This window comes from Arabidopsis thaliana, chromosome 5 (genome assembly GCF_000001735.4).
Source record: "Arabidopsis thaliana chromosome 5, partial sequence".
Lineage (NCBI taxonomy): Eukaryota > Viridiplantae > Streptophyta > Magnoliopsida > Brassicales > Brassicaceae > Arabidopsis > Arabidopsis thaliana.
This window is the reverse complement of record NC_003076.8, coordinates 14,256,329-14,271,072: the sequence shown is the minus strand read 5'-3', so window position 1 is coordinate 14,271,072 and position 14,744 is coordinate 14,256,329. Positions and strand designations below refer to the sequence as shown.

The following is a 14,744-nucleotide window of genomic DNA, read 5'->3' as shown; positions in this document are numbered from 1 at the left end:
CATTGTAGTGGCTCCAAAAATCACTTTTTGAACATGTAAACTCTTCATACTCTCAACTGCCCATTCCTAGCTCTTGATCTTAGCTTCAAACAAGGACACAACTTGAGAATAAGATCGACGACTGTGGAGAACTACATTACTCAGAGAATCTCTAAGTACCCAAGATACACCCGCAAGCCTATGCAACTTGGACCAAGAATATCCAATGTTGCATTTAAATTCTCCCTGAACTGGAGGTTTCCGGAAATCATGGCTGAGGTTAGGCTTTCTCATAGGTGATTCTCGAGCTTCTTGAGCTGTAAACCATTCAGTAGCATCCTCCCTTGCTTTTATAATCAATTCATTTGGCGGAAAAAAAGATCCTTCAAACAATAGCTGATTCCTATTTTTCCACAAGCGCCATAAAACCCAAGGAAAAACCTTTGAAATTTCTGCAATATCCTTTTGTTGTGATTGCAAACTCATCAAATAATGGAAATTCTCATAATCTGACTTGCAAAAACCTGTCTGTGGTGATGGAATATTAGACAAAGCCCAAACTTGTCTTGCATATGGACATAGAAACAACATATGATTAATTGTTTCCAAATCTGCATCACAAAACCAACAACCATCATAACTCTGAATTCCTTTTGTCTTCAAACGTTCTGTAACAGCCAGTGCACCTCTTAGTAGTTTCCATAGAAACACCTGAATTTTTGGAACAGTGGGAATCTTCCAGCAGGCCTCTACAATTGTGGTCCTTGAAGGGCGATTTGTAGCTTCTGTAATCTGATCTAAATGATGAAATTTGTAAGCTAAATCATATCCTGATCTAATCGAATAGATATCATTCCTAGTTTCTGTCCAGCAAAAGAAATCTGATCTCCCAACTACTGGCTTTGATGCTTGAATAATCCTAACATCAGTATGATGAAATAAAGCTCTCAACAGATTCGTATTCCAACATCCCGTTTCCATATTAATCAGAGCATCAACTCGAAGTCTAATGTTTTGGAGGGATTGAATTCCTGTGGGTCTCCTGTTTATTCCATCATGGATCCACTTATCAATCCATACCAATGTCTCTTTTCCATTCCCAATGATTCTTTTCAGTCCTTTAATTAAAAGATCCCTACCAGACAAAATACTTCTCCACGCATAGGATGTTTTACTTCCAACAGACGCATCTATAAATGGAGAATTCACAAAGTACCTGCTCTTGAAGAATCTTGAAAAAAGACAATTGGGCTCATGTAATAGCCTCCAAGCTTGCTTTGCCAAAAGAGCCTGATTGAAAATTTCCAGATCTTTAAATCCAAAGCCACCAAGTGTTTTAGGTAAAGTCATTTTTTCAGTCCCCAACCAGTGAATTTTTTTGTGATCCTTTGAATTGCTCCACCAGAACTCCATAATTGCACTTGTTAAGTTCTTGATAGAAGTCTTTGGTAATTTGAAACAGCTCATTGCATACACAGGGAGAGCCATAGCCACGGATTTAATAAGGACTTCTTTACCTCCTTGAGATAGATTTTTTGCAAACCATCCTGTTAGTCTATCCTTCAATCTGACTTTAATATAATCCAAAAGTTCCTGCTTAGATCCACTAAAACACTCTGGGAATCCTAGATATTTCCCTGTTCCTCCTTCTGTTTGAATCTCAGTTGTATCTTTAATCCACTTCTTTGTAGCCTCATCAATTTTTAATCCGAAAGTGATTGCTGATTTCGATTTGTTGATTTTTTGACCAGAGATTTTCTCATACTTATCTAAACAGTTCAACATCTCCAAACTCTGATCTTTATCAGCATTACACATAAAGAGGCTGTCATCAGCAAACAGCAGATTGTTAATTACTGGCCCTGAAGGATGAAACTGAATTCCAGATAAGGAGCCTGCTCTAGTAGATTGATCAAACAGATGAATCAAAGCTTCTGTGCATAACACAAACAAGAAAGGGGAGAGAGGATCTCCTTGGCGAATACCTCTTTCAGGTCTGATAAAACCAAAAGGTTGGCCATTAATCAAGATTGAGTATGTAACAGATGTCACACATCCCATTATCCAAGAAATCCATATATTATTGAACCCTAGTAGTTGTAGCATTTCTCTGAGAAAAGACCATTCAACTCTGTCGTAGGCCTTTGACATGTCAGTTTTAACAACCATCGATGAGTTAGAAAAAACAGGATGAGATTTCAGACTGTGTATAGCTTCATGCGCTATCAAAACATTATCAGATATCATTCTGTCTGAGACAAAAGCGGCTTGAGTAGGAGACACAATCAGAGACAAATGCTTCTTTAGCCTATTCACTAGAATCTTTGCCACAATCTTATAAAGAACAGAACAAAGACTTATTGGTCTTAAGTCAATCATTCTCTGAGGCGGATGGACCTTAAGGATTAGACAAAGGTGGGTATGATTCCATTCCTCAGGAATAATCCCCGAATCAAAGAACTTATTAACTTCAGATATCACTTGATCTTTGATCACACTCCAATACTTCTGAAAGAAAAAACCGAAACCAAACCAATTCAAATCAAATTCGATTCTATTTGGAATATACTTTTTGAAACTACTAGTAAAAATATCTTTTACTCAAGAGAGACATTCGACTAACCGAAACCAAACCAATTCAAATCAAATTCGGTTCTATTTGGAATATACTTTTTGAAACTACTAGTAAAAATTCGAACCGAACTACACTGAATAACCGAATGCCTAAACCTATAGCAAAATACGGTTTGGACCCGGTATATGTAATTTTTCCAAGAAATTAATTCGCCAACTGGTTCAACCTAAACATGGTATACGTATTTCATTTTAGTATTGTACAGATGTTATAAGTTCGATTCTCTAGAGGGTAACACTTTTGGGAAACAAATAAAAAGTTCGATTCTCTATTAATTCCTTTTTAGAAAGGTTCATGTATTGACTCTATACACTCTTTGGGCTTACAGGCTTAAGAACACCCCAACAGTTGGCAATGAGAACCAGTCTAAATGTATTTCAATTGTTAAAATATTTTTATGTGGTTCAGAAGTGCTACATTCGATATTTTGGAATTGTATAAGTGGGTATATCAACGTGTATGATAAAATGATTTACAAAATAAATGTGCAATTTTGTTTATAACTAGATATTAACTCGCGGTATACCGTGGGCCTATATTTTTATTAAAAAATAGAATATTTATTATTAAGATGATTTATAAATATATGTTTTTATTTGGTTTAATTTAAGTATATGGTATACCGCGAGACGATATTTTTTAACTAAAATTTTGAAATAATAAGTTGTATTTGTTTTATTAATATTTTTTTGTTTTGTTTAGTGTTTAAAATTGTATAATTGTATTTGATTGTTAATTTCACCCGTAATATACAATCATGTATTAATATCGACCCAAATCCGTCAATTCTAGGATTTCACCCGTATTATAAAATAAATATTATAATGTATAAACTTCTTACAAAAAATCGAGATGTGTTTCTTTAAAAAACAAATTTAAGTTGTATTTGTTTTGTTAATATTGTTTGTTTTGTTTATTGTTTAAGATTGTATATTTATATTTTGAATTTTTTTATTGTTAATTCTAAATTTGTACACATATTATAACATGCCATATTATTATCGACCCAAATCCGTTAATTCTAAGATTTCACCTGTAATATAAATTTTAAATATTTATAATGTTTAAACTTTCTATAAAAGAATCGAGATGCGTTTTAAAAAAGTTGTATTTGTTTTGGTAATATTGTTTGTTTTGTGTAGTGTTAAAGATTGTATAATTATATTTTGATCACTAATTTTAGGTTTTCACCCGCAATACACAGTCTCTTATTATTATCGACCTAAACCCATCAATTCTAGGAGTTCACCCGTAATATAATTTAAATATTTATAATGTTTAAACTTCTTATTTAACAATTATAAATTTTAGATATTATAATCTTTGAAACTTTATTAAAAAAATAATATTTGAAATAGTTAGAATATTTCACTTTAATAAAGGTTAAATATTTATAATATTTTGAAACTTTTTAAAAGTTTCCATTCTTTGAAATAAAGAACCGGATTAAACCGAACACTTTTAGTTTGGACGTTTGAGAACTCAAGTTTCTTGTTCATTCGTAGGCATAATCATTTTGGCCTTTTTTATAGTATGACTCTAAACTATTGTCTAATTTTTTAAAGCGATGTGGGATATTATACACATATTATTTTTCATAGATGAATAATATATGTCCATTTTAAAAAATTTGAATCATATTATATACAGAAAAATATAATATTTTATTAACTATATGTATTTTATATAAATTCAAAATAAATTAAATATTAGATCAAATAAAAATGAAAGAAGAATCATATATTTATGTTAAAATTAGGTAGAAATGTTTTAGAAAATTAGTTTAGGTAAATAAAATATATGGTTAGTGTAGAAATATTATATATATTAAATTAGATAATTAATTAATTTCGTTTTTCACTATTTTTTGGTAGAAAATGGTAATTTATTTCAAGAATTAACGTTATCCAAGATCCGAACGTAATTAAACCGAGTAAAACCCACCCATTTGAATTAATTGATGAATTAAAGCTCAGATTTCAAACATTTTCTCAAAAAAGTACTGCAAAAATGTATATATAGATTATGTGGAATGTAAATGTTATTTTAGGGTTGAATTTGCATCTTCATATTACGGAGTACACATATACAACAAAACAATCCTTAAAATTATGCAATAGAGTTCCAACCCCACTCTGGCCAATGACTTGTCTCTCCAAACCTTTCAATCCAACATTTTTTTTTTTGTGCAAATTCAATCCAACATTAAACTAAGTATTAGACTGCTTTTTCGGCTAAGATCCTAAACTTAACCCCATCTTCTTCCCACAAACCGGCTCTTCATTCATTTGCATTGGCCCTTTTGATTAGAACGTTGTAGAATTGTTGAAATTAAGCACAACTTTTTTTTATTCTTATGAAAAATTATTACCCTTGCTAATGCTGTAGGACTGAGACCATAAATCCTACCCAAAAAAAAGATCTAGGAAGAGCACCCATCTAAAGCGTGGCACATGTTACTTCTTAGCGACAAGTTTTTATCTTAAAATTATTGGCTATCCGAAATAAGCGATAATGGTTTACTGTTTGCAAGAGTAAATCCGATCCAAACCGTAGATATGACGACTATCGTTATTCTCTACATTATTAATATGTCACATTAAGTTACATGAATTTCAATGGAGTTTTATTGGAGACTTTCCAACATTTCCAAATATGTCACTAGGTGTTAGACTACCATATTACCTAACTCCGAGGTTGGAATGTTTATTTCTCAAAAATAATCGAATCAGCAGATCAGATATATCAAAAAAACAAAATTGGAAAAAAAAGCGAGAGAAAATGAGATAAGAGGGTCTTAACAAAAAGTCTCTCTTAATTTACTAAATAATAAGTTATGTTATTAAATAATCTACATATACATTTTTACAGTCATTTTGTGAAATAAATCATGTAGTTGAGACTTATTTACAAGAAATGTCATTGACATTTATTATTTAGTTTTACAAAATTTAAAAAATATATTAACCAAACAATATCTTGCCTAATTTGTTTCTAAAAATCTCTACACAATTTTTTCATATATCTTCAAAAAACAATCTGTGAATTTTACTTCACAAAATATGCATAAATCTGATTTATAGCAAGTATTTATATTAACATTTTGTATAGCAGTAAAAATACTAATTTATAATAATTAAAATATTCACACAAAATTCATATACACATACAAGAAAAAGAACTAAATCTATCATCATTTAAACCGTTGCTTTATTTAAATAAAAAACACAAAAACTTGAAATCATATACTTTATATGATAAATTTAAAATCTATATTAGTAGTATAAATTTAAAATCATTCAAGGGACGATATACCACGGGTGAGATCCTAAAATTATTAAATTTATAATAATAATAATTTATTTTCTTAGATTTTATAACACTAATAATTTAGCTAACGAGATAATATAGACAGATTTATATGGAATGACAATTTTTGATCGATATTAATAAAGAAAGGTATATCACAGATGAAATCCTAAAATTACCAATCAAAATACAATTATACAACCTTATACACAAAATATTCAAAAATTTAAATGTATTAAAAATATATATGTTTTCGTATATATACTTCAAAAATTGAAACCTAAAAAATAGTAATCATATACTAAGTAATACATAGATAGATATCTTCATTTAAAAATACAAATTAATATGATATATCTTCAGTTAATCTTTTAAACAAAAATATTACATTTTAAAAACAAATATAACCCCGCGATGTACCGCGGGTTAAATTTTAGTATCAATAATATAAGGGTAACGATATATTTACATATGACTATTTTAAAGTTCATACACCTATATATGAAAGCAGAAACGATCTTGGGTTCGGCTTTGCAATATTCCTGTCAATGATTATACGAAAGAGACGATTAAGGAAATTGCTGCTTGTGTTGGGGAGCTGTTAAAGGTGGAGTTAGATTTGGAGAAATCTCAAGCTCAAGATTATGTGAGAGTTCAAGTGCTTTTTGATGTTCGAAATCCATTGCGTAACTCTAAGGAAGTGCAAGTACCTATAGGTGAAGTGGTTTCAGTTACTTTTGATTATGAGCGTATTCGAAAGAGATGTTTCTTTTGCCAAATATTTACTCATGACAAATTTGACTGTCCCAGCCGTCAACAAGGAAGTCTGCAACTTCCTAGTGCGAGTTTAAAGAAGTGTTTACCTGAGAGAGTGATGGTTGATCAGCTTATTAATCCCTTGGTGGGAATGGATTTTAATGATACCCAGGCAGATAAAAATGAGAAAGAGATTTCTGGAGGTGTGTTTAAACAGAAAAATGTAGTAGTTCAAGCTCCTATGATTTCTCCTTCACGCTCACCAAAGTTTATTATGTTACCTGATGAATTGAAAGGATACTCTCACAGGCACATCAATCACAAATGTTGCAAGTCACTATGGGGTAGCCCTGTTCTGATTATCTTAATCTGGATTTCTCGTCGGGCTTTAACTCTATTGATCAAGCTTGTTCTTCAGGTTTGAGTATCAAATAGAAAAATCCTAGGAAGAGGAGCTTTAGCGATAAGAAAGAATGCAGTGCCTTCCATGGATGCAACTGATAAGGAGGTGAGTATTAATCCTAAGTTTGACATTACTTACAAAAGGAAAAATCAAGGGCCTGGAACTGAATCCTCAAAATGTCTTAAGAGAGATGATAATACGGTGGTTCCTAGTGAACCATCGCAATATCAATAAGACATCTTAAGTTGGAATTGCCAAGGTTTGGGGAATCCTTGGACAATTCGACACCTTAAGAAAATGAAAAAATAGTATTTCCCGGATATTTTATTTCTCATGGAAACCATGAATTCTGATCAGTTTATTCTGAAAGTATTTAGATGGCTAGGCTATGATTACTTTAACACAATAGAAAATGTTGGAAAGAGTGGTGGATTAGCTATTTTTGGAAAAATTATATAGAGATTGAATTCCTTTTTGAAGATAAGAATCTCTTGGATTTAAAAGTGTCTCAAGGAAGTAAAGTAAAAGTTGGTTTGTTTCTTGTGTTTATGAGAACCATGTGTTGCATCTCAGATCTCTCTTGTTAGAGAAGTTAAGCAGTATTGGTTTAGTGAGAAATGAGGCTTGGTGTATGATTGGTGATTTCAATGACATTTTGTCTAACAAAGAGAAGTTAGGGGGACCTTCTAGGTTGCTAGCCTCTTTTCAGCCTTTCAAGGATATGGTGCTTAATTGTGACATGCATCAATTGGGAAGTACGGGTAATGGTTTTACTTGGGGAGGAACTTGAAATGCTCAATGGATACAATGTAAATTGGATAGATGTTTTGGGAACTTGGAGTGGTTTGATCTGTTCCCAAATTCTCATCAATGGTTCCTTGAGAGATTGGGATCTGTTCATAGACCTGTTATGGTTACATTTGTGAATGATCAAGAGATGATTAGAGGTCAGTTTTGTTTTGATAAACATTTTGTAGAGGATCCTCATTGTGCAGCCGTTGTTCTTAGCTCTTGGAATGGTGGTATATCTTCAGGTGTTTTTTCTTCTATGCTACGTTTGGTCAATTGTAGGAAAGCCATTAGTAGATGGAAAGAGCATAGTGATTATAATGCTCAGAGCAGGATTTTGAGGTTAAGAAAAGACTTGGATGAAGAAAAAGTGAGCAGTATCTATGTTGGGCTAAAATTTCAGATATTCAAGCTCATTTGGGTGTTGTTTTTAGAGAAGAACAATCTTTTTGGAGATTAAAGAGTAGAGACAAATGGTTTTTTGGAGGTGATAGAAACTCAAAGTTTTTCCAAGCTATGGTGAAAGCTCAGAGAGCAAAAAATTCATGAGTTTTTTGGTAGATGAGAATGGCAAGGAACATACGCTAAACAAAGAGAAAGGCAAGATAACAGCTGACTATTTTGAGAATCTGTTTACATATTCTTTTTCTGCTAATCTGGAGTCTGTTTTGGAAGGCTTTTGTCACCGAGTTTCTGAAGATATGAATCAAGATTTAACTCAAGAAGTCACAAAAAAAGTAATCTTTAATGTTGTCTTCTCCATTAATGTTGAAAGTGCTCCAGGATCTGATGGATTTACTGCCTTATTTTTTCAGAAAAAATTGGGAATTGGTCAAGGATCAAATCACTGCAGAAATTAGGGATTTATGCCAAACTGGGGTTCTTCCTGAAGAGTGGAATCACACTCACTTATGTTTGATCCCAAAGATTACTAATCCTCAAAGAATGTCAGATATCAGACCAAATAGCTTATGTTCAGTCCTCTATAAGATAGTCTCAAAATTCTTATCTTTCAGACTGAAGAAACATATTCCAGCCATTGTTTCCCCTTCATAATCTGTATTTGTTGCTGAAATGTTAGTTTCTGACAACATTCGTATTGCACATGAAATTGTGCATAGTTTACGAACCAATCCTAAGATTTTCAAAGGGTTTATGGCTTTTAAAACTTATATGTCGAAAGCTTATGATAGGGTAGAATGACCCTTTTTGAAAGGAATTTTGACTGCCATGAGTTTTAATAATAAATGGTTTCTTGGATAATGGGGTGTGACCTCTGTCTCGTATTCAGTTTTGATAAATGGTCAGCCATTTGATCTTATTAAGCCAGAAAGAGGTATCCGCTAGGGTGATCCAATCTCACCTTTATTATTTGTGTTATGCACTTAGGCTCTGGTTCATATTCTGCATCAAGCTGAGAGTAAATACAAAGTCTGTGGTATTCAGTTTAATGGTTGTGGTCCTACAATTAATCATTTATTGTTTGCTAATGACACCTTCATAGTGTGTAGAGCAACAAAAGCGGATTGTGAAGAGCTTATGAGATGTTTATCACAGTATGGACATATATCAGGTCAACTGATTAATGTAGAGAAATCTGCAATCACTTTTAGAGCTAAGGTGGAGGAGGATACCAAACAGTGGATTAAGAATAGATCAAGTATTCAGTTAGAAGGTGGGACTGGGAAGTACTTGGGATTACCTGAGAACTTGAGTGGTTCTAAACAGGATTTACTGGGGTTCATCAAAGCGACAATGCAATCAAGAATGACTGGTTGGTATGCTAAAACTTTCTCCAAAGGTGGTAAGGAGATTTTGTTAAAATCCATTGCTATGGCCTTGCCAGTGTATATTATATGACTTGTTTCAAGCTGCCAAAAAGTTTATGCACTAAGCTTTCAAGTGTTATGATGGATTTCTGGTGGAACTCAATGGAATCGTCACAGAAAATTCATTAGATTGGGGTCAAAAAAAAATTCTTCCTAAAAGTTTAGGAGAGTTTGGTTTTAAAGACTAGAAGTGCTTGAATCAGGCGTTGTTGGCCAAACAAGCTTAGAGGTTACTTAATGATTCTAACAGCCTGCTTTCTCAAATACTCAAAACCAGGTACTTCTTGAATACAGATTTCCTCAATGCACCTCAAGGAACTATACCCACATATGCTTGGAGAAGTATATTATATGCTAGGGAATTACTTAGAGGAGGGCTGAAAAGAATTATAGGGAATGGTGAGCAGACAAATGTGTGGGTTGATAAGTGGCTGTTAAACGGTCAAAATAGGAGACCAATGAATATTCATTCATTGATAGATATTCAGTTGAAAGTAAGTCAGCTTATTGATCCTCTTACCAGGAATTGGAATTTGAAAATGCTCAGAGATTTATTTCCTAGGACAAACATTCAGCTCATTTTGCAACAAAGACATGTCCTCACTAATGAAGATTCTTTTTGTTGTGTTGGGACTAATTTTGGGTTATACATAGTGAAGTCAGGGTATACTAGAAGTAGCAGAGAGACCTACCATGACCTTTTTAAAGAGGTTGAAGTTTGTCCTTCTGTTAATCCTCTGTATGATAAGATTTGGTCTCTTGAAAGGGCTCCAAAAATTAGGGTATTTCTGTGGAAAGTTTTAAAAGGTGCACTTGCAGTAGAAGACATCTTAAGAACACGAGGAATTCAGATTGATGATGGGTATTTACTTTGCAATGAGGAAATAGAAACAATTAATCAGGTGTTGTTTCAATTCCCTTTTGCTAGACAAGTTTGGGCTCTTTCTCTCATTCAATCCCATGCAACAGGTTTCGGGAGTTCTATTTTCACTAACATAGATCATGTGATTCACAATTCCCAGAACATGAGAATTTCTAGACAAATGAGAACAGTCAATTCATGGATAATGTGGGTGTTATGGAAAAACATGAATAAAGTTTTGTTTGAAGGTACATGATCTACAACTAGAAGCATTGCTGATAGAGCTTATGAGGATAGTACTCAATGGGTCAATGCTCAAGGAAATGGGACTTCTTAGATAAATACAGGTGTTCAGAAATGGTATCCTCCTCAAGTGGATGAACTTAAATGCAACATTGGTGTTGCTTTGTCTAAACAGAAGCAAGTTGTTGGTACATCGTTGGTGGTTTGAGACTCTATGGGGAAGGTCTTGCTTCACAGTAGAAGATCTTATTCTCAGGTACAATCCCTTTTTGATGCAAAACTTAAAAGTTGGGAATGAGCATTGGAGAGTATGAATCATCTGCATTTTGATAAAGTCACCTTTGGAGCCTCATCCCATGATATTATTAAAGCTTTAAATAAACCTAAAGAATGGCCATTGATGATTAGTCATATCGCATAATTATTAAGCTTTACCAAAGATAAACCAAACTGGTTTATGATGATGGAATCTGCTCAGTGTAACACTGGTGCGTTTGAAATAGATAAGAGTGTCATCATTGGAATGAGGTGGCAATCTTATATAGCACGGAGCTTTCCCCAATGGTTGAGAAGTCTGTTTGAAGCAGAAATGACTCAGCAACAGGGTATTTGAGGTCTACCTCTGATTGAGTTGCAGGTTTGTAACAAGTAGTATTAAGAGGTTTGAACTGATCTAAACATGGCAGATTTCTAATAGGTGGATGAAAAGAATAATTCTGTAGGTGGAGGTAATCAGATTAGGATGGTCCTTTAGTAGGTTTGCATTGTCATAGGTTTTATTTTTTTCATTTTTTTGAGTTTTTTTTAAGAAGTCGGTTATTTTTGTTTTGTCTGCTTTTTAATTTTTAAATTTCTTAGAGGTCGATTTGGCAATTAATATTTACTTTGGTTAGGTCTACTTTATCTTTTAAATTACTTTAGGTCTACGTCTTTGTGATGTCTTATATATAGTTAATCGTTTATAGTTTTTAAGAGTCCATCCCTTTCTTGTTTCTCTTTTCTACTTGAAATATCATGGGAGATGAGCTTTGGGATAAAATTCAAAACCTGGAGCTTGGTCAGGAGGATCCGGCTCTGTCCATTCCTCATGAAGCGTATGTTATGGTGGAAGATCGAAACTAGCTTAGCTTGATTGCTAGGCGTCTTAATCCACGAGCTTAGAATCTTAATTCTATCATTGCTGCTCTTCCTAGATCTTGGAGATTGACATCGCGTGTCCATGGTAGAATTCTTGATGCTACTTATGTTCAGTTCTTGTTCCAGAATGAGGTTGATTTACTTACAGTGTTGATGCGTGTTTTATTTCACCTCAAGCTTTTACCTGAAAGACCACACGACTACTGCAAATGCACAGTATATAGGAGTAGTACTTTAGGATTGAATCCACAAGGAGAGAAGTAGTTCAGAGAAATCCTTAAGAAGAGAGTGAAGCTAGGACCAAATAAAAAGAGAGGGGGTTGTTGTATGCAATAAACCAAAATAAAAGACAAGTAACTAAACTAAACGATAAGCAATAAGAGAGAAGCGTTAGGCTTTCGAGGGTTTCTCCGGATGTCATGGTTCAAACAATAGGATATAGATCTCAATCTAGGTGATAACATGGTTAGGTTTGTTTACTTCCAAATTCTCGGACATACGAAACTCTATCAAGACCAGCTAACCCTAACGGCTGGTAGGTGAAAGCCGGCTATTCTCACCTATATCTTGTGTACTCAGTTGCCCTAACGGCTAGTAGGTGCTTACATGGTTTCAAAATACAAGATCAAAGCATTAAGTTAAAATTCGATTCTACTCCATAAGTCCCTATCACTCGGCGGGCGTGCAACGGTTATAGTTTTTTATTCAGTTGAGCTATTTCAGGCAATTATACAAGATTCTGTCAAGTATAAAATATCTAAGATCATGTACTAGGTGGTGTTCTGGACATACATGCATTAAGATTAAACTCAACTAGAAAGAATAGTGTAAACGATCAAACAAAGCCATAGAAACCGCCAACCTAGACTTTCGATCTAAAAGTCCCCATGAATTCCCCTTTGAAACCCCCTCAAACCCAACTAGAGATCTACTCGCTCATGGCAAAGGAGCTAATCAAAAGTTGGATTGAGTAAACCATAACAAAAAGATGAATAAAACTTAGAAAGGGTTTAGAGATTACTTCTTTGAATGTAGAATACAAGAGGCAAAGTTCCATATAAAGAGTCTTACACAAAACGAGAAAGAGAGAGATGGTGATCTTCAAGCTTCAAGAGGTGCAGCTGCGAGTTGGCAGCTCTCGGCGACGGCTAGGGTTCGTTTGTGATGAAGGCACACCTAGAGTTAGGGCTTAGAACAAGTATTTATACTTGAGGGCCAGGAATTAGGTTTAGGGGTAAGAACGTCATTCCCCCGGGTAAGTAAGTGATCGGGCCGAATAGTGGGCTTCAGGAAAGGAGCCTAATGACGGTGGCGCAAAGAGGGAAGGACTTGGGCGTGAACTAGTGTTCGGTGGTGAGTTTCTCGGAGCTGCCCAGGTTCAAGTCTCCTTGGCCAGATGCTTTTTGGACTTATTATTTCTAAACGGCCGGTTCTTGACATGTCTTCACTCTTTGTGTCATATCTTCCAAACGGCTTTATAGATTGTTTTGATTCGACTTCTACGTTAATCTTGACTCTTCTATCATTCCATACATACCAAAATATCTCGTTTCCGTGATAGGGAAGACCTCAGACAGATGCTAAACTTCTGAAGTACTGGAATGATCACCTTTTGATACTTTTAGGTTCAAAACTCTTAAAAACCTTCTTGGCACCTAGAATACGTGTTTCTCCTCTTATTGGTTCTAGAATGGCATCAAATGCTCTCTGAAATATAAGAAAACAATAGCTAAAACGGGATAAAAAGTCGTGTTATCAAGTGCAGAGAAGGGAACCCTTACTTTTCAATAATTGGTTTGTTGCAACTCATATATGGGAGCCTGCTCCTGCCTTTAATTTTGTGACTACCATAGACCTTTGGGTGCAGATGAGGGGCATTCCTATTCTGTATGTTTGTGAGGAGACTGCTTTGGAGATTGCTCAAGAACTTGGAGAGATCATCACTTTGGACTTTCATGATGCCACCACGACTCAAATTGCTTATATTCGAGTCCGAGTGAGGTTTGGAATCACTGACAGACTTAGGTTTTTCCAACGCATCATTTTTGATTCTGGGGAAACTGCTCTCATCAGGTTTCAATATGAGCGGCTAAGGAGGATATGCAGTAGTTGTTTTAGAGTTACACATCACATGAACTATTGTCCATATCGACAACGCTTACCTAACTATGGAAGGGAAAGACCTGTCTTCCATGATGAAAGGTTCAGATCGAGTATGAATTCTCAGTCTCAAATGAATGATAATTCCTTTCCAGTTCCTATGACCCCACCTCCAAGGATTGCTACACCACAGTTGAATCATGGAAAGTTTGTTGCAGCGCATCCGTATTTTCCTACTACAAGAGAAGGACTTAACCACCATGGTAGAGGCACTAGTCAACATGGTCTCTGTCAAGGACAACAAGTCTCAATAGATTCTAATATCACTCCATCAGTGGGAACAACAATCACAGCTGGAACTCAACGTGTTTATGAAATTGGCCAATCTTCAAGAAGGTTTGAAACAAGGGAATCAAGGAAACGTCAAGAGGAGAAAGGACCTTACAATGACCAAGATCAAGCGCACATGAAGAGAGGGATTCTGAAACCTCCAAAGAAAAGATAAGCACTCTACTAATTCTGTCAACTCTTTTTGGTTTAGGACAGCATTGGTTTCAACAAGTGCATATCCAAGCTCTGAAATAATGCGTCGAAGGGGTATGGCCTTCATAACACTTTTTGGGTTAAAGAGTACTATATGGCTGCAGTTAGTGTTTTTACGTTCGCTCTGTAACTTTTTGAGTATACAACATGGTTAACCTT

The 14,744-nt window shown here is 34.5% G+C and overlaps 1 protein-coding gene and 2 pseudogenes across 3 annotated transcripts; 2 read left to right on the top strand and 1 right to left on the bottom strand.

The window, feature by feature from the left end:
- Window positions 1-66: 66 nt before the first annotated feature.
- AT5G36226 lies at window positions 67-2,503 on the bottom strand (annotated as a pseudogene; the record flags this gene model as incomplete). Its single annotated transcript has 1 exon — window positions 67-2,503.
- Window positions 2,504-6,337: 3,834 nt separating this feature from the next.
- Window positions 6,338-7,103, top strand: AT5G36225 (zinc knuckle protein; the record flags this gene model as incomplete). Its single annotated transcript, NM_001344134.1, has 2 exons — window positions 6,338-6,376; window positions 6,435-7,103. 2 exons carry the CDS (start codon window positions 6,338-6,340, stop codon window positions 7,101-7,103), a joined length of 708 nt encoding a protein of 235 aa, NP_001331885.1.
- Window positions 7,104-11,819: 4,716 nt separating this feature from the next.
- Window positions 11,820-14,684, top strand: AT5G36223 (annotated as a pseudogene; the record flags this gene model as incomplete). The annotated part of the gene is made up of 1 exon: window positions 11,820-14,684.
- Window positions 14,685-14,744: the final 60 nt, after the last annotated feature.